Consider the following 19761-nt stretch of genomic DNA (forward strand, 5'->3'; position numbering starts at 1 on the left):
TAAATAAGCAGTTGAGTGTTTTGATAAAAGTGCTTAAATGAGGCAAATGATGTTAATTTTAGGGTTAAAGAAATAAAAAGGGTAATTGGGAATTTAGTTAAAATATAAGGGATATAAAAGTAATTTTCATGATCAAAGAAAATGACTTTAAGCACTTAGAAAAAAAAATTAGGAATACTAACTTTTTATTTTTGACCGACTTTAAAAACTTTATGCTTAAAATTAGTATCAGCAAATACGTCCATAAGCTAAAACGGTACTTTAAATTAATTTTGACAAATTTAAAGCCCATTCAATGGGTTCTTACTCATAAAATGAAACGAAAGAAAGTGCTTACTAATTCTCGTTTTACACGAGGAAGACAAGAACTGCATACTTTTTGATCAGAAGTAGGCCGAACGGCCGACACCAAGTGGCCCGTGATGATATAACAAAGATGGCTAAATAATTCAATTTGGAATTGGGCAATAATTGTGTTATTTGGCATAATTATGTTGTAGTTTGTACACTGAACTTGCAGATGACAAATCAGATTTTCGTTGTTCTGTTCAAATAATAAATTCATATTTGGAATTTGCTTTGAATTTAGTCGGATAGTGGAAGCTGTTGAAAGAGGCGTGCTAGATTAGGATAATGCATTCCATAATTGAATCTGAAAGCTCTTAGTTAATCTAGAACACGTCAACGTAGAAATGGATTGCAAATTTGGCAAGTTGCTATCGACCCCCTTCCTTTCATTTTACTTGGCTCATATATCAAGTTAAAAGAATTTTATTATTTATTTCACACATCATCTTTAATAGTATTAAATAAGGAATTGCTTAAAGTAATAATAATCAAATTTAAAATTATAAGACATCATTAATATAAATTTTATATGATATAACAAGCATGTGCTATATAGGGGCGGAGCTACGTGAAGTTCAGGGGGTCATCCCAACCCCTTCGACGAAAAATTACACAATATATATAAAGTCAATTTCTGATTTTATAAGTATATATATTAAAATAAATCCCCTTAAAAACAAATAGAGGAGTGGCTCAATGACTAAGGGGTTCATTATTAATTGAAATAATTCAAGTTTTATTCCCATTGCATGCAATATATTTGCATTTTTTTTTTGTGCTTCGGCCTTTGGGAGAGACTAAGATGAGCTCAAGTCTTGGGCTCAGCATCTCAATCAAATAACAGGCCTCATTGTTTTTCGATCCAATATAAATTTTTATTGTTTTTGTTTTTCTCTCTATGATATTTCTTTTTTTTTTTAATTTATTTTTGTTTAAATTTATTAGACATATTTTGCTTATACATAACTCTCTTCCCATGAACTAACACGTAGAAATTTTTTTTAAAATGATGAATTATCATTAAATTTGAATTGAGTTAGAAAAATATTATATAAAATAAAGTAAATTAAAATTATTCAAATGAAAAAATTTAAAATTCTTGAATATTCTTTTAACAAAATCTATTTAATTGATGTTTTTCTTATTTTTATAGTATTTCTTTCTTATTTTTTCAATTCGATTCTAAAAAAAATGAAAACTAAATTAAACTTATTTGATTTATTCATTATTTGTTTTTTACAAATGATTAACCTAGTGAATTGAATTAAATGAACTAAAAAAATTGGCGATATCATTTGTTTATCTCCTGAATATATATTATAATATTCGTAACTCATTTCTTACATCTTATTAAAGAATCTTAGTGATTTTTAAAGTAACAGATGATTAAATGGACACTAATTAAAAATTTAAATAAAGTTCAAAATGAAGTAGAACGCTATTAAAAACTTGATGGAGCAGGGTAAAAGTAAGAAGATTCTAAACACGACATGATAAGGCAAGTTAAATTTAGCAGGTTAAGATTATTCTTTTCCTCCCATCTTGCTTTATTTTTTCATCTTGTAATTTTCACGTGTTTACTTCTTTATATTTCGACCCCCCTTCATAGAAATTCTGACTCCGCCACTAGTGCTATATATTTACTACATACATAATTACACTTTTAAAAAACTATAATTTACAACTACACTTCACTTTTTCTAGCACATCTCCCTTCTCTCTCACACTCTCTCTAGCCCCTCCTCCCCCCCCCCCTCTCTTGCCACATTTCTCATTTTTCTAGCTTTATTTGCTCCCTCCTTTTTCTTTTTAGTGTTTTTTTTGTATTATGTTTTGTGTGTTTGTATCAAAGTATATTTGTTCCCTTTTTGTAGATTTTGTTTCTTCTTTTCGATATACATTTTAGCGGTTGATAAATGTGTCTTTTCCTTTTTCTTTTCTCTAAAAAAATCCTAGATGTGATTGATCTTCCATTGAGATATTTATTTTGTGTGTTTGTATCAATTGTATTATACCAAATACAGGAAATGAATACATAAAAAGAACAAAGAAGATACTTGTATCATTTTTTATCAATTGTACCACTCTAATTGTTGTATCAACGTATAATCTTGTATTAACCTATATCAACTTGTATGTATCGAATACAACACGTAATTCTGCATCTTTTGTATCGTGAATGATTACAAGCGATACAAGAACGAATAAAAATAAGTGATACAATTGTATCGGCCGGTATGTATTGAATACAAATTGTTATATTCGTTGATACAATTTGTTACAATCTGTATTCATTCTCTTCTCTCACTCTCCTCAAAAATCCGCCCGGCTGTCTTCTCTATAAAACCGGTTCTATGAATAAAAAATACCCAAATTACAGTTATATATCTCTAATTAATAATTATGCCCAAATATCAGTCAAAATTACACCATGTGACATCTCATAACATTTGTTTAACATTTTTTTTGGCCCAACTTTATAAAATTATCCAAAATAGCCCAATTCGGATAAAAGGGTCATATTTGATGTAATTAATACATTAGCCACGGTTAACGCTATTAAATAATTTTTTTTGTTTGTATTTTTTTGTTGCTCTTTTTTTTATATATAAAAAATCCCTTTTCCTTTACTAATTGTCTCACTTTTTGTGGAAAAATAAATATATATATTTTTTATTTTTTTTATTTATTAAGATGCGAATGAATGACAATCAAATAAATATCGACATATTACATAATTATTTATATAATGTGATACACGATTATACGCATTTATACAAATATCGATATATTCTGTACACTACATAATTATTTGTATATTATATATACAGATTTATATACCAATTATACGATATTGTTACATGTTTGTACACGATTTATACAATATCAATACATTATATATACACTATATAACTATTTATACATTATCGATACATTACATACACACTACATAACTATTTATACATTATCAGTACATTACATATATACACTAAATAATTATTTATACCTCATATATACATGTTCATACACCATTTATACAATATCCTCACATGTTTATACTCTATCTATACATCATTGATACATTACATATATATTACTTAATTGTTAGTCATTAAAAAAGTTAGTTATTTAGTCACAGTCAAATCGTAGATAATAAAAAATAAAAGTAAACCGTAGCTAATTATTATTTTCTTGGTCATATTTTTTATAAATTAACAACTTTTTCCGTACGTATTTGAGATTGTCCTTTTTTCAAAAAAAAAAACTTTTTTGAATATCAGCTATTTGTGCACTTCATCCAATATTAATTAGGACAATTTCAAATATATACAATAAACTATATACAACAAATATAACTATATTTTATTTTCATAAAAAAATAGCCAAAATCATAGGAAATATATTGTGACTATACAATATAACTTGCCAAAAATCATAGAATTATACATTGACTATACAATATAAATTACTTATACATAAGTTATACATTGAATATACATTATGATACATACAAAAACTGAATATAGCTTAACTATACATGACATATACATCGACTATACATGCCTATACAGTAAATGACTATTTTTTTGATAATTACTTTTTTCAAATGATAATGTGGCGTAATTATCCCCATTAATTAGGCATTGTATGATTTGGGTAGGGCCGGTCTCGTAACATGATGGACCAGATAACTCGGAAACTAGAAATATTTAGCCCACAAGTAAGGAATCAGCCCAAGGAAGACAAAAGGTGGAATCCAACTTTCATTATGGAAAAAAAAGTGAGCAAGAAAGGAAAAGAAAAGAAAAGAAAACCAAAGAGAGGAACAAAACAGTTATCGCATAAAGAGTAAACGAGTGTTGATTTGGCGCTGACGATAACTTAAACTCAGAGTAGTAATCGGTTGGAGTGGAAAAAATGGAGTCGAGGAGAGTGACGAAGACGCTGGAAGACCAATGGATGGTGGAGCGTCAAGTCCGGGAGATATATGATTATTTTTACAGCATTCCCTCCAACTCACAGTCCGTCATGTTAGCTCTCAACCTTTTTCAATTTCTAGGGTTCTAATTCCTTTATTGATGGACCTATTTTGTGTTGATTTTTTTTTCTTTCTTATGATAAAGCATAGAGCTGGAACGTGACAAGCACTTCGATTATCTTAGCCGAGGTCTCAGAATACTTGGTCCGTCGTTCTCCGTTTTGGATGCCAAGTAAGCTCCCTCCCTCTATGATCCTTTCTCAGCACTCATGACTGTGTGGAGTTTACATGGACGAGTTCACTTGCAATGTTGGAGATTCTAATCTTAACTGGTGGATAATAGGAAAACAAAATCAAAATAACTGAACTTATTTCGTATTACGAATTTAATGTGCTTTAAAAGAAAAAAATATTTAGTGTTGGAATGGAATTGACTTGAATGAAGTAGTAACTCAGTTCATATAGCTTCATATAGCTGATCTCAACTAATTTGGGATCTAGTCTAATTGATTGATTGAATGGCTTTATAGAAAGGACGTTGTATGTAAGATCCAGTCTTAGTGAGAGAGTTGAGATTGAGCTTTCACTAAAAGAAGAATTTATGGTAACGGGAGGAACGAGCTAAACAAGCTAATATGGATTAATACGTAACCGTCAAATAAAGCTCTTACCAATCATCCACCAAGGGTGTAATCTAGTGGTCAATGAACTGGGTTGAGAATCACGAGACCTCAAATTCAAAGGGAAAAAGCTAGATGATTTCTTCCCAAGTTCCTATCTGTCCAAGCATTGATGGATAGAGTTATCCACTACTGTGCTAGTGGGAGGTAGCAGGTACCATGTTGAATTAATTGAGCTCTCACCTATGTTTAGTTATATACAACCTAGTTGGATTGTCTATAAGTTCATTTTGACTACTCTTGTTAGTGTAGGACGAAGTAAGGTTTTTGTGTAGGACACAGTAAGGTTTTCTTCTTTTTCATTTTCTTGTGGGGGATCACAATGGTGTCCAACCGATTTGCTCATACCTCAACTAATTGATTGGGACATGCTATCTCTCACTAGCACATGTGCTATCCACCATGGATTATGCAACTTTGATGTATCAGGTTCATCTGAACCCAATACTTTCAGTGTGGGGTATAAATTAATGTGTAAAAGTTACCTGGAATACAACAAATAGTAGATATGAACCCATAGAATTTATAAATATAATGGGTTCAATAATAAAACTTAATGGGAAGAATTTTGTGGTCTCCCATTCCCAATATCCATTCCCGCTTCGTTAGATCATGCCCTTCGGTCCCCTTTCCCATATCTCACCAACATAATGTATATGTTTGGACAATGTGTTCATCAAGGTGGGATCTTGGCATCTATTCTAGTCCAATGGAACCAAAGGTTATTTTGTTATCATCAACTATTTCTTTGCCTTACTTAAGTTTCTCTTTGTAGTCGACCATGGCTTTGCTACTGGACACTTCATTCAATCGCTTTGTTGGGAGAATCTATTGATGCCAAACTGGAAAATGATGCAATTGACTTTCTGACCCGTTGTCAGGTTTGTTCATTTTGGATTCTTCTGTTTAAAGTTTAAACTATTAAATTTATCTGCCAATCAAGAGTACAGTTTGGGTTGTTCCAGATGAAAGTCAACTGGCTTAGATGATTATGTTTCTCAAGATAGCATAGCATAATAAATTATTGGAGGAGATGCTGATCACCTGTTTTACAACTATCAATCTTGAGTGAAAATGGACTTGTGAATTATAGCTAGTTTTTGGCATAGCCTCTTGGATCCGTGGGGAGCATACTGACTAAACCAGTTGAAGTAAATATAGTTATCCTATGGAGGCCTGAGCTATCTTTATTATAATTTTCTTTTGCAAAATTTTGAGTTTAGCTATAACATATGTCTGGTTATATTGCTTCTGTGTTTGCTGTTTGTTTGCTCTTTTCAGAAGTATCTATGTCTTTCTTTTAAAAAGAATAATTTGTGTAGTGATCTAGTGTATTTGTTTTGGGGATGGGTGCAGAGCAAATCAATAGGATCACTTCCACTGAGGAAAATTTATGTGTAATGAATCACCTTTTTTTTTCCGAGGACCATTCTGTGCTACAAGAGCATGATACATATAACATCAGGCTTTTTTTTACGTATTTAGCAGAAGGAATTTCTTGTGGAGAGAAAAGTGGCTTTGAAATTTAGGGAGAGAAGCTCCCGTTTGGCCACAAATTTTGAAGTTAAAACTTGAAAAGTTGAGTTTTTGAAGTTTGATTTTTGGAGCTTGAAGTTGTGTTTGGACATGCATTTTACTTGAAAAAAAATTGAATTTTTTGAGTAAAAGTGAAATTTCTCCCAAAAATGGTCTGGACCAGTTTTTGGAACTTGAAGTTATGTTTGGACATGTATTTTACTTGGATTTTTTTTTTACTTTTGTGAGTAAAAGTGAAATTTCTGCTGGTGTGGACCAGTTTTGAAACTTCAATTTTTTGAAGAAATTTTCAAAATCTATGGCCAAACAAATATATGAAGATAAATTTTCAAAATCTGATTCAATAGCCAGACACTAGCTTAGATGGCTGGATGAAGCTTCTGGATGAACTAAAATTAAGAGGAAGAGCTGTTACCTTTATCAAAAAAAAAAAAAAACTTAAGAGGAAGAGGAAATTACTACTAAAGTACATGCTATATTCTAAATGCCTCTGTACATCTTGCTTAGGGCTGAAAACTTCAATAGGCTTCCACTACCGTACAAAATTCAAAAGTCTCTGTGGACTTCTGAAAGATATGGTAAACTTTATAACAAACTTCAAGAGGCTTTTACACCAAGGACTTTATCGTGGTTCTTGTGAACTAGTCATAGAAATGTGATATACATGATCATGAGAATGTTATCCCAAATAATTGTTATTATCATATTTGCTTAAAAGATAATTTAATGTATCTGTATCTTTCTTGGCTGTTATTTATGATTTGTTTTATCATCCACCTTTCTCCTTCCCCGGACCCTGCGCATAGCGGGAGCTTAAGTGCACCGGGCTGCCCTTTTTTTTTAATCCACCTTTCCAGAATACTGGTGTAACTGTCCTTTTTTTCTTGCCCGCAATTCTAGCTAATTTGTTTTTGGACTTCTCGCACAATAAAATGCGGTAAGATTTTGTTTCATGTGTTGTTTACGGTTTACCTTCCTCACAGGATAAAGATGGTGGCTATGGCGGCGGACCTGGTCAGGCAAGTCAAATTCTCCCACTCCACTCTTGGTGCCATTAAGTCAGATTTGTGTCAGCTGCTTCATGCTTATTTTCACATTGAGTTTAGTTTTGTGATGTCTTCATTTGTTTTTGATATGCAGTATGCTGCTTCATTTTGTGATGATGGTTGATTTGAATATTGTAAATTTGTTAACTCTATATAATTCTGTTGGAGGATTTATAATAATAAGATAATTCTAATAGAGGGAAATAGTCATCTGAATCAATAAATATGCATTTAACTATTGACCTGGCTCCTCATTCTTTTGTAAGTTAGCTTGAAACTCTTCTTCTGTTTCTTTTAGAATCATAAATTTACAGTTACAAGCTCTCTTTATTCTGGTCAACCTGTTTATTTTAAACAGTTCTTGTGCTTCCTATCATTAAGGTTCTTTGAAGTAATCTTTGTGTTGTATTGCTTTGTTCAGATGCCTCATCTTGCAACTACGTATGCTGCGGTCAATTCACTCATAACTTTGTCCGGCCCTAAAGCTCTGTCATCAATTAATAGGTGCACAAGCTATTCTATGTTCTTATTGGTGTCTTATCTATCGTTCACTTCTCTTGACATTGATCTAGTAATATGCCTCAGAGAAAAATTATATACATTTTTGCTGCGAATGAAAGACGCAAGTGGTGGATTCAGGTATGAAGCTTTCTACTTGTTTACATTATTTGATCAGCTCCCCAAATCATGTCTTCCCCTGTATCTCATTCCTAGTCTGCTGTATTTATCTTCTATCAGTTTCGGAAAAAAAAAAATCTAGGTGCTTTTCTTTCTATTTGTAACTTCATTTATCCATTTTAAAATTGCCATCTCTCTGTTGTATGCGCTAATGTTCTTCCATTGCTACTGATTCTCCTGATTAATCCTACCTGCTAATTTTGTTATGTTTTCCCTTCTGAGGGGAACTGGACTTTTGGATGAACTAGCACTGTAGTTGACACTTTTACCCTGATCTGTAAATATATAAAATTTGTGTGTGTATTCTTGAGTTTGTATATCCAAGTGTATTTAACGAACAACATCTGAGAGATCACTTGTCTCTAGATTTTGTTTCAATATTCAAATTTCATCAATGGTGACTTGCCACTTTCTATCGTGCTAAGTTCAGATTTCAAATATTTTCTGCAGGATGCATGATGGTGGAGAAGTAGATGTTCGTGCCTGCTATACTGCCATTTCTGTAAGTGTGATCTCCTCGTGATCTGAATTCTGGTGATATCTTCATTATATTTACTGCACTTGGATGGAAAACTCTTGAGATAGGCTTTAGAGTAAATATAAATTTTTTATTGATGAATCATGCAAGCTACAGATGTGAAAAGTTTCTGTGAAATTCGCACTTTCCCCTAGCAAACAATTAAATCATACCTCATCTACTCCTACAACAGCTATGCGTCAATCCCAAGAAAGTTGAGGTCAGCTATATGAAGTCTATTTGAGTCATAAAAATTCTAACTCAATCCCTCAATTTTGAACGTGTGAGCTTGCTCACATTGTCAGTCCCAAGCCTGGTAAAGAAAGAGAGTTGCGGTGGGCTGACCGCTAGGCTCGTCAATTCATGATGAATCCTCACCATACTGATACCTCGTCTACTCCTCTACCAAAGAAAATTGGATCTAGTTAAGAACTACCGCGAAATGTCTTCTTGTGCTTATCGAGGGTCAATTTACTGAACCATGACTTCACTTTTGAAAATAAATTAGATTCAAACATGTCCCAAGTTTCATTTACGAGGCAATCAAAGCCTTCTGATGTACGCCTCTCTTGCAAATCGTATAGATATTTTATACTTTATTACATACACATTCTCGCATGTTATGCTCAAGTTTGGTCTTTTTCTTCTTAATTGTCTCTGGGATAATGAGCTGTTAATTGATACATTAGTTTTTTTAGGTTGCAAATATATTAAACATTGTGGATGACGAGCTGATTCATGGTGTTGGAAATTACATCCAAAGGTTGGTTTAAACGGTTGGTTTGAGCTGCACACTCATCTACTACAGCTCATTCAACTTTCTCTTTATGCATACCTTATTTCATATTTATTGCCTTGTAATTTATTGAATATATATATATATATATATATATATATATATATTTACTGTTGTAGTTGTCTTCCAAGAGAATGACACGATAGATGATGATGTAACATATAGAATTAAAAGAGCATGGCAGAAATTTGGGAGTGTTAGAGGAGATAACTATCAGAATGGAAGGCAAGTTATATCAACAATGGTTGTGATACTAGCGATAATATGTGAATGATTGTTTTCTCTAGAACCCAACATATTCACGAGCTAATTGTGATGAATTATAGATGTTAATATGGATATGTGGTCATACACGCTTGAAAATCAGATTGGAAATGATCACCTCTAACAAAAGATGCAACAAGATAGCACACATAGAGGATCATGAGTGAAGATTGGTCGAGATGGTTTAATCATGTTTACATAAACCTTCAAATATACCAGTCTAGGTACGATACTGAAATAATTGAAGGTGCTATATAGGCAATGAGGTAAATTCTAAATCACATGTAGAGAAACTGTTTAAAGACCTACAAGCACCCAAAAACCACTATATCAATTAGTTGAGATTAAGGAAAAGAAAAGGATTAGTTGTTGTTAAACTTACATTAGGTCGTGTTTGCCAGAAGTCCTTTTGTTTGGTAAGAGATATGTTAATGGCAGAGCAGATTGAGATTTTAAGAACTAATATATCTTAAAGACAAAATATTGAGTATTGGATGACCCGAAGTAATGGATCGGGAGTATTCATATTACTGTCACCTACTAGTTTGGAATTGATGCTAGTTGATTTGATTGATATTTACTGATTAGTCGTCAGTGCATGGTGACTAGTTAATTATATGTACTAAAGGCATGACAGAAATTGGTGCTTTAGTTGCATTGAAGGTTTCCATTGAGATTCAATCCCATTGGTAAGGAAAGCAAATTCCAAGTATCATTTCAGAACGATGATATGTTTGCATATTCATGACTCTGAGTTGATGACAGCTCCCATTTGTCAGGGATTAAAATATGAGAAATAAGTGATGTTTCCTAATTATTGCCATCTGAGAAAGTTGAAGTCCTTGTTGAATAAAAATTGATGAAGGAAATATTCTTTTATTCTAGTTTGTTCTCATTCTTGTTCTCTCAAGTTTTTGATTAAATTCCAGTCGCATCATGAGAATTATTTAGCTAGGATAAATAAGAATTTAGTCTTAGTGTCAGAAATACAAGGTAAGAAGTAGGTGGTAACTCTTTCTTTTCCTTAATGCCCCTCAATTTTTGTTTGATTCATTATAAGAATGTGTTTTTTCTTGGACAAGCCTTTCCTAAGCTGTTCTCCCATTTTTGCTTCAGTTGTCAGACTTATGAAGGTGGAATTGCTGGTGAACCAGGTGCTGAAGCTCATGGTGGGTAAGTCTCACCTGGGAGATATTCTCATCTTCTTAATCTTGTTTTACTCTTTTTCTTATATTTCTCTCAATGTTAGTTGCCATAGAACTATAACTTCTCAGCATATGATGTTACCGAAGTCCTTTGCATTTAACTCATTTTCTAGGTATACTTTCTGTGGGTTGGCTGCAATGATTCTTATCAACGAAGTGAATCGATTGGACTTGCCAAGATTAATTGTAAGTTGCTTTAGGACTCTGTTGGGGACTGATGAATGTTGCTAAGATAATCATGTGTGTGAGCTCTTTTTTTTTCCATCAGGGTTACAGGATTGGCATTCCTGTCACTGTCATGAAATGGGATATTACCATTTTTTTGTTTGTTACAGGGCTTCATGACTGATCAAATGAAACTGAAACTAGAAAAGTATCTTGTATAATAGTTGCATTTTAGTTCGTCTTCACAAATGTTCCACACTGCTTTTTTGTTAATTCTCATAAAAAGAAAAGGAAAACGAAGAGAACATAGAGATGAGCTGAATCTCAGCTGGCAATTGAAGAAATGGAGAAGTATTTTAGTGCTGTGACTAGTACAGGAGATTGTTCTAGTACTTAAGGTGATAAGCCATAATCCAAAAATAAAATAAAAAAATCGTTGGTTTTACAATGGTAGGCTCTTTTATTTTTACAGATACAACTGTTTATTGGATATTCAGGAATCAAAAGTGAAAATAAAAAGGAAAGAACTTTGATGCACTGGAAAAGTTTGCATATGGAAAAAGGTGAATTGATGATAAACAGATGAGGAATAACATGCAGCATTGTGGTGGTTGTCCCTTATTGGGGATGTTGGAGTATGAAACTTTTGAATGCATTTTATTACCTTGTGGTCCGGCCCTTCCCCAGCGCATAGCATGAGCTTAGTGCACCGTGCTGCCTTTTTATATGGTAGATAGGAGGACATCTAGGAACCCGGGACTGGCCTTCTGGACTTCAATTTTGGTTTTGACATTGGTTTCACCTTTTATTTACTTGACTGGTCCATTTTGTAGCAGCTGCAGGGGATTACTTTACCAGGTTCTGCTGCTGCATTCCAGGGATGGTTGGGGTTGATTATAAACCAATATATTAGTTCCTTTTCCTTCTAACTCTCTTTCATATAGTAGTACCTCTATATGACTTTCTCTCAGTTTCTTTACTCCTCTTAGTAGTTTCCTTCAGTTGCTTTTTTTTATAACTATACCCAAGTTTAGCTCTATCGAGTTGTTGGCGAAGTGATATTACTTATATTTGTTTCATCTGATGGTATTGATGGGTATGATGTATTGCGATTATGTATCTTAAGGATTGGGTGGTATTTAGACAAGGAGTCGAAGGTGGATTTCAAGGCAGGACAAATAAATTAGTCGATGGCTGCTATTCCTTTTGGCAGGTGACTACCAGTTTTACCGTTATGTCCTGAACTCTTCCATTTCCAGTTTAATTTTTACTGAGCTAAAGATGACTTTGATTGACCAGGGCGCGGTAGTTTTTCTTGTACAAAGACTAAATTTGGTAGTCCATGAACAACTAGGGCTGTCAAATGACCTCGATACAGAAAGTGCTGATGATTCTTCAGAGTCAGAGTTATCTGATGAAAAAGAGAATTTGAAAGGGTCATCCTCCCATGTTCAGGAGAATTGCCCTCTTGGACAAGAAGGTATAACAATTTGAGGAACAATAGTTCAAAAGGCCAAAAAAAAAAAGTACTCCTGTACGATTCACTGGTCTACCGTTTGTTGCAGTGCTATTCAACTTAGTCCTTGAGTCTGAATTTTAAAAAGGATATCATGTTGTTAGGGAATCCAGTGGGTGGAATTTAATAAATGAAGGGTGAAAAGAATATATTCCATCTTAAACCACTTCTCTTGTCACATAATTTGCACTTGGATTGTGTATGAACTTGATATCTCCAAATGGGCAGGTAATTAGTATCCTATACTCCTATAGTGCTATCAGCTGGACTTCACCTTAACTGGGTACTATATGTTTCATGCTTCAAACAATGTGTGTGTACTAGTAAGATAATCAAATGGGTTGTATGTCCCTTACCCTGATTCAATTATCCATTTGACGGTGTACCAAGATTGTTTTGTAGAGCATTTCATTGAATGTTTGAAACTCTGACAGCTCCTAATATTTTTCAAAAGATAGATTAGGTTATCTACCTCTCTTTTTCTTTTTGCCTGCCCAAGCCTTTCTTTTAGCCCTAATCACAATTACTTTCTAATCACATCCTTTTCATTGTTTTTTGGTGCAGGACAAGAAAATGCTTCTGATAGCCCAAAGATAGCAGATATTGGATATGAGTTTATCAACCGGCCCATAGCTATGCGGCCTCTCTTTGACAGCATGTATCTGCAGCAATATGTTCTTCTTTGCTCCCAGGTGCTTAAATTTTGAGAAAATATATTCTGAAGATCCATGCTCACTCTTGCATGTCTTTTGCTTTGGTGTACGACTGAATGCATATGCGGCGCAGCACAATCTGGAAAATAAGGGATAAAGAAAACACCTCAAGAAAATTATAATTGTATAAGAAGCTTGGATTTTGTTTATTAAATTCGTAACATAACTGATCTGCATATGAGAAACTGCTTTGTTTGAGCTTTCTAGGTCCTATATAGTTAAGGAAAGAATTATTTATGTCGGATTTCTTTCCTAGTTTCATCTGAAGATGGAATTGTTATCTGATTATGGAGCATCATTAAACCACATCTTTTTTTGCTAGAACAGCTTGAATATCATTTGTCTACTGAGCATCATTATTTCTCCTTTAACACATAAATTCAAGAGCCTTTATAAGGCATGTGTATTCGATATAATGTTCTTTTTGAATTTGTTTTGGAACGTGAAGTCATGAACTAATCATCCTCTTAATTGGTGTCGGATTCAAAAGCTCTAGTTTACATCCATTTGACAATTAGAATTCAATTTTCATGTGTATAATGGGGAACTATTGATTCATTCTTCAAAGGGAAAAAGAAAGTTTAGTTAGTGGGTTTTAAATATTCTATATGAGATGCTGCGACTCACCAAGATATTAGTGTAAGATTCTTTTGGCAGTGTATTATTCCTGTTTCTTTTGCTTTTATATCTTTTTCAAGATTCTGATATCATGTTGTGGATGTAGATAGATGGAGGTGGTTTCAGAGACAAACCTGGGAAAGGTAGAGACTACTACCATACGTGTTACTGTTTAAGTGGTCTTTCAATTGCTCAGTATAGCTGGACCGACGAAGCTGATTCTCCACCATTACCCAGGGATGTATTTGGTCCTTATTCCAGATGTCTGTTGGAACAGATTCACCCACTCTTCAACGTAGAGTTGGATCGGTATTATGAAGCTCGCAAATTCTTCTCATGCTTGTGAGAATGTTTCACCACTTTCATTAGCACTAACTTTTCAGAAACATAGGTGAATCCAGAATTTTGGGCCATTGGGTCCAAAAGAGTTGGAATCCTTTATATATACAATGTTTTTGCATTTGTATACGTACGAGTTGAGAGTAAATGGGTACTTCTGAACCTGCTGAACTAGCTTTAAATCCGTCTGTTTAGTTAGTTCTGTAGACATCAATGCGAAATTGCAGATACGCATGTTAAGTGGCTATACTTTACGAATCTGGAAGCTGATGGTTAGTGATTATAAATTTCGTTTTGGTGAAAACAATTTGTTAACAGGCTGCCACTTTTCTTTGATAATCAACTAATTTTAAACTAGTTCTTTACATATACAGGGAGTTAGAAATCGCGTAATAATTGTTAAATAACTGGAGGATTCATAGTGACAAGTCAATCTGTCAACGCATAATCTTTTAGTACTAATTAACGAAGTATGTTCTGAGTAAACAAAGTTTGGATTAGTAAGGCAAGTACCAGCTCGAACATCTTTGTTAATTAGTATTATATTGTAAGCTCGAACATCTTTGTTCTTTTTTCAGGGCTTCTTCTGTATTTATGTATTATTCTATACAATTGTCTTGTTAAAATTTCTCTTTTATCTTTAATAAAATAATTATCCATACAAATATCTAAAAAATAATTTTTTCTCTTAAATGTCTTGTTAAATCAAGGGACACAGCATAAAATAGGAGGGAGGGAGTATAATTTTGTTTGGAAAATTAGGTAAAATTGCCTTATGTCATGTTGTTTTTGACTGAGAGAGTAGTATACATTTGAATAGTGTATCCGTATTTAGTAGTAGTCCTTAATAAAGAGCTTTCCCAAATTTCAGACGTGGAAGACAAAAGTTGAAACCGCCAAAACTATCATTATCGCCGAGACCTCATCTTTCAACTTCCATTCATTATACTATTTTCCGTTTCAATCCATTTTCAAAGCCCCCAATCCCATTTTTGTAGCATCACTGTTCTGTTTGTTCATCATGGAATTGAATCATACAAAGCAGACTCTGCAAACGGTTATGGAGAATGAACAGCAGCATCTCTCCCTCTCTGATTCAGATTCTACCAATTCTGAAACAGATAAAGCTATTACTTTCTCTTCTCCAGCTCGTTTTCATAGTGCTTCCGATTCAGATGATTCCACTAAGTCCCAAACAGATAAAGCTACTATTCCTAATTCTACTACTGCTACTCCTCATGGTCCTGTGAATAAAGATTCATCTCACCCGAGGTCATCAATTTCCGCCGATTCAGATGATTTTAGTGAGTGCCAAAAAGATGATTCTACTACTGCTAATGTTAATGGAGATTCTACTAAGGTATCTTCCCCGCCGGTGGAATCTCCGCCTAGGTCATCAATTTCCTCCGATCAAATTTCTCTTCCTCATGAGTCTTTCACTCTGGAGGATAATAAGCCTTCTGAAGCTCCGACGGGGAGTCCGCCGGAAAAACCTCCGATACCGGAAGCGGTGGTGAAGAGGTTTATCAAGGAGGAGCCACTGGCTTTGGTGAAAGCGGATCTGTTTGTCGGAAATGGTACAGATAGTGTTAAGGAAGGTGTCGACGGTGGCAACCGTCGGCGGACAGTAAGGCCACAGTTGTCGATTATAAGAAAAGTGAAGAGGGATGAGACGGTAAAGAAAGCAGCTTTAGGTTTTAGGATTTTTGGGTTTTTGTTTTGTTTGGTTTCCTTTTCTGTTATGGCAGCTGATAGGAATAAAGGTTGGGCTCTGGACTCTTTCGAACGTTACAAGGAGTTCAGGTTTGTCACTTGTTCTCTTTACATTGACTAAATTAATTCTGCTGTGCATTAAGTTTCACTCTTTCACAGCAATGAATAAATGTGTTAGTTATGAATGATAATATTGGTAGGTGAATTACATTGGCAGGTACTGTATGTCAGTGAACGTCATAGGATTTGTGTATTCAGGAGCTCAGGCATTCGATTTAGCCTACCAATCTGCCACTGGCAAGAGCATCGTGCAGCACCATTTGCGCTACATGTTTGATTTTGCCCTTGATCAGGCAAGTTGGTTCATTCAATCACATGAATACATGGTGTTTACACCAAAATAATAAATACAAGATTTATGTCTTTATACATGCATGTTTCATGGTTAAGTGTGTGCAAGACTAACTTCCATAACTTTTTTAAGCTTTAAGAACTTCTGACTTCTTCTCTTTTTATGATAAATAAAAAATGTTTATTTGTCATAGAGTTCACTCAAAGATATTCCTGCAGGATTGGAGGAATTTTTCCTTTATGATCATCTGGGACCTGGGTGCCTAGTAATTTCTAACTTTCATTGGCTGGAAAATACTAACAGGACCATCCAACTGTAGAATCACCTTTCTTTTTTGTGGCATCTCCTTTTGGGCTCTGTATTTGACCTACCCTCGGCTTTATGCCTTTCACAGCAGCAAGTTCTTTTTTCTCCATTTATCTCGAGGGAAATTTTCTTCCAATAACCAATATTGACCTCCTAAAAAATCAAACAAATAGATTTGTTATCAGATAAATGCCAGCCCTTTCTAAATCTAAGAGTTACTAAGCTTGTTTGCATACCCCGCACTAGCAGAAGTAGTCCTGTGATCAACTTCCTTCCACGGATATCTTGTAGTTGTACATATGAACATTCTCTATAGGCTTTGTTTTGTGTACCCTCTAAATTCTGAAAGGCTAGTAAAATGACTAGAACTCCCCTATGGAAGACACAAAAGTAAAATAATACTTATGTAAAGTAGAGATTGCAAAGAGGATACGGAAGATGATAGTTCTTATTGATACTTGATGTATACTTCAGGTTTAGTTAATTTGATTCTAAGAACCAATATTTAATAGTTAAAAAGGTTATTTCTTACTTCTCCTGTGTGCTTTGCGAGCTATTGTATAGGAGCGGGGGTTTTAACCTGTGCGCACCCAAAGGATAGTGGCTGCGGGTTTTCCTTGTCATAAAAAAAATAAAATCTGACAAACTTTCCTGCACCTGTGCATTCACAAAAGCGATATGTGCATGCAATTATTTTGATCTTCAAAAAGAAGCAATAAACTATCACAGTTTCTAAAATGCTGGCATAGATTATTTTTTATATATAGACTAGTGGACTCTGATGTTTGTTAATTAGCCATGAAATTGACTTTGAAGAATGCATACTTCAGTTGTAGTTTGCAGATGTCAGTCTGTTTGCATTCCTTTGTGTAAAGTATCTTCTCCTCCGTGAAAGTTATTGCCCTTAATATACAACCTTACTGTCTCCATCCCACAAAGCCCCGTCACCAAGTGGTTCCAGGAAAGAGATCCGAGGATATACCAGCGACGATTCTTTGAGCGCCAACTACAGAAACTTATGGGATTGGAATCTATATTATATAATCTCATACTTTGTAGCCAAGACATATTGTATTGATAGATAATAAGCTGTTATTTTAAAGCTGATATTAAATATCCACATTTTAGGGACCTGGCTAACTTTTAATTCAAGGCCAACTAAAGAAACAATTTTAGGTCATATCTACAGGAAATATTAATTTTTCTAAGGTTGAATAAGGAACCAGAGCACATTTTATACTTGTTTAGCCAAGCTGGTACCTGGTCCATATGGAGCTTCATTTTCTTGGTGATTAGACTAGAAACTAAAGGCAACTCCTGATTTCATGCCTAAACTTGTGAAGCTTGCATTGATACTTGTAACTTCTGTTATATTTACTGTTTTTTCTATACGACAGGTGGTAACATATCTTCTGATATCAGCATCATCTTCTGCTGCCACTCGCATTGACGATTGGCAGTCAAATTGGGGGAAGGACAAGTTTCCTGATATGGCAACCGCCTCTGTAGCAATGTCCTTCCTTGCATTTGCGGCTTTTGCCTTCAGCTCCCTTGTATCTGGCTATGTACTATGCTACTCCAGATCAACATAGTCATACGCAATGCTTGGGTCTATTTGTTTGTCATCCTTAAAAATTTAATATAATTGTATGATATGTAAAATCAGTTCAGGTTGCTCAGAAAAGATAATTGTGTTGTAATGCTCTCCTTGAACAAGCTTTAGGATGATGCTATATATGCGTTACACAGTTTTCTGTTCTTGTTAGTGAGATCAAAACCAGATGCAATGCAACTTGTGAACAAGTTATCGGCTATTGAATTGATTAGCCATATTTTTGGTCAGGTTCTCCTAAGACCTTGGGAATACATAGACCCATGCCTTTGGAGAATCGCATCTTCATGAAATACCATGTCGAGTTTTCTTCTTATGGAGAAGAGAGTTTGGTGCTTGTTTTTCTTTGTAGTTTCTATACAGCGTAATCTGGTAGTAATTGTCTAAATTTTCACATACACACACTCTCTCTCTGAATTAACTCAAGTGGCGCTTATTTGGCCATAATGATTCAAACTTGCTCCATATCGTGGAAGCGGTGATGAATTAAGAAAGAACAGTGACCTGTAAATTGCTTCTTGGCGACTGAAACATTCTTGCTGTTATTTAACAGCAAATTGTTGAACTTGTTCCTTTTAAGTTTATGCAGTGCACAAATGCAATTACGATCGACAATGTGGTTTTCAAACATTGATAAGCTTTCATCATATACATACTGAAACAGCATCTCAGCAGGCCATTAATTCACTCTTTTTGTAGTGTGTTTTCTGTTTACGAGTTGAGTTGGTACTTGGCAGATATCCCCCAAAGACTTTCTCAAACTACTATAACATGTATTTGAGACAGACTTCATAAAATTCGAGCTTACATGTACCCTTCGACTGCACCACAACCCAATATTGGTTATTTTTTTCTATAGTCTACTACTATTTCAGATGATGTTGAACTCTCTCTGTTGTTACATTTATGAAGTGTGTTTGGTAGGGCAGCAAAGATTTTCTTAAACAAAATATTCAATAAAAATATTTTAGATCTATTTGGCTGCCTTGAAGAATTTACCCATGAAAATGAAATTTTATGCGACACATCTTCGCTGGGACAAAAGCAATTTTTAATTATGTACGACCAAGGATGTATGTTATATCAATATTCAATATCACACCGAAATAAATTTGATTTGATTTGAATTTTCATTTTTAGATTTTGATTTGTATGATTCAATAACTTTAGTATTACTCTTTAAAGTTATATTCTATCGACTAAAATTAAAATTGACGATTAAAACTTGGTAATTGTGATTCATGAAACTGATTTTTCAGATCAGATTGATGAGTTAAATAATTAAAAAAGAAGAGAAGCTAAAAGAGAACAAATTAAACTAAAACGTTTATAATCTTTTGCTCTAAAATAAGTGTCTTCCATTGTTTGAAAAATAAAG

General features: G+C 34.0%; 2 protein-coding genes across 5 annotated transcripts; both read left to right on the forward strand.

Annotated features, from left to right (window-relative positions):
• Positions 1–4096: 4096 nt before the first annotated feature.
• Positions 4097–14634, forward strand: LOC129874637 (protein farnesyltransferase subunit beta). Of its 4 annotated transcripts, XM_055949960.1 has the most exons (14): positions 4097–4379; positions 4473–4559; positions 5783–5888; positions 7527–7562; positions 8011–8093; positions 8175–8228; positions 8718–8769; positions 9483–9547; positions 10961–11017; positions 11163–11235; positions 12341–12427; positions 12514–12694; positions 13295–13422; positions 14168–14634. In XM_055949960.1, the coding sequence occupies exons 1-14, from the start codon at positions 4267–4269 to the stop codon at positions 14405–14407; spliced, it is 1362 nt and encodes a 453-aa protein (XP_055805935.1). In that variant the 5' UTR covers positions 4097–4266; the 3' UTR covers positions 14408–14634. The 4 variants fall into 4 exon arrangements, with proteins under 4 accessions (XP_055805935.1, XP_055805933.1, XP_055805936.1 ...); XM_055949958.1 differs by having other exon boundaries at positions 8011–8228; XM_055949961.1 differs by having other exon boundaries at positions 8011–8228; positions 14172–14634.
• On the forward strand, positions 14588–18590 carry LOC129874639 (CASP-like protein 4A3). Its single transcript, XM_055949962.1, has 4 exons — positions 14588–14672; positions 15272–16203; positions 16331–16466; positions 18169–18590. Exons 1-4 carry the CDS (start codon positions 14634–14636, stop codon positions 18361–18363), a joined length of 1302 nt encoding a protein of 433 aa, XP_055805937.1. The 5' UTR covers positions 14588–14633; the 3' UTR covers positions 18364–18590.
• The last annotated feature ends 1171 nt before the right edge of the window (positions 18591–19761 follow it).

This window comes from Solanum dulcamara, chromosome 11 (assembly GCF_947179165.1).
Source record: "Solanum dulcamara chromosome 11, daSolDulc1.2, whole genome shotgun sequence".
NCBI classification, from domain to species: domain Eukaryota; kingdom Viridiplantae; phylum Streptophyta; class Magnoliopsida; order Solanales; family Solanaceae; genus Solanum; species Solanum dulcamara.

Excerpts from the sequence above, each read along its gene's own strand:
- LOC129874637 (XM_055949958.1), top strand. The coding sequence starts at position 4,267 with ATGGAGTCGAGGAGAGTGACGAAGACGCTGGAAGACCAATGGATGGTG. Across the intron at positions 5,889-7,526 it reads ACTTTCTGACCCGTTGTCAG|GATAAAGATGGTGGCTATGG; the intron begins GTTTGTTCATTT and ends CCTTCCTCACAG. Across the intron at positions 12,695-13,294 it reads TTGCCCTCTTGGACAAGAAG|GACAAGAAAATGCTTCTGAT; the intron begins GTATAACAATTT and ends TTTTTGGTGCAG.
- LOC129874639 (XM_055949962.1), top strand. The coding sequence starts at position 14,634 with ATGTTAAGTGGCTATACTTTACGAATCTGGAAGCTGATG. Across the intron at positions 16,204-16,330 it reads GAACGTTACAAGGAGTTCAG|GTACTGTATGTCAGTGAACG; the intron begins GTTTGTCACTTG and ends TTACATTGGCAG. Across the intron at positions 16,467-18,168 it reads TTGATTTTGCCCTTGATCAG|GTGGTAACATATCTTCTGAT; the intron begins GCAAGTTGGTTC and ends TCTATACGACAG.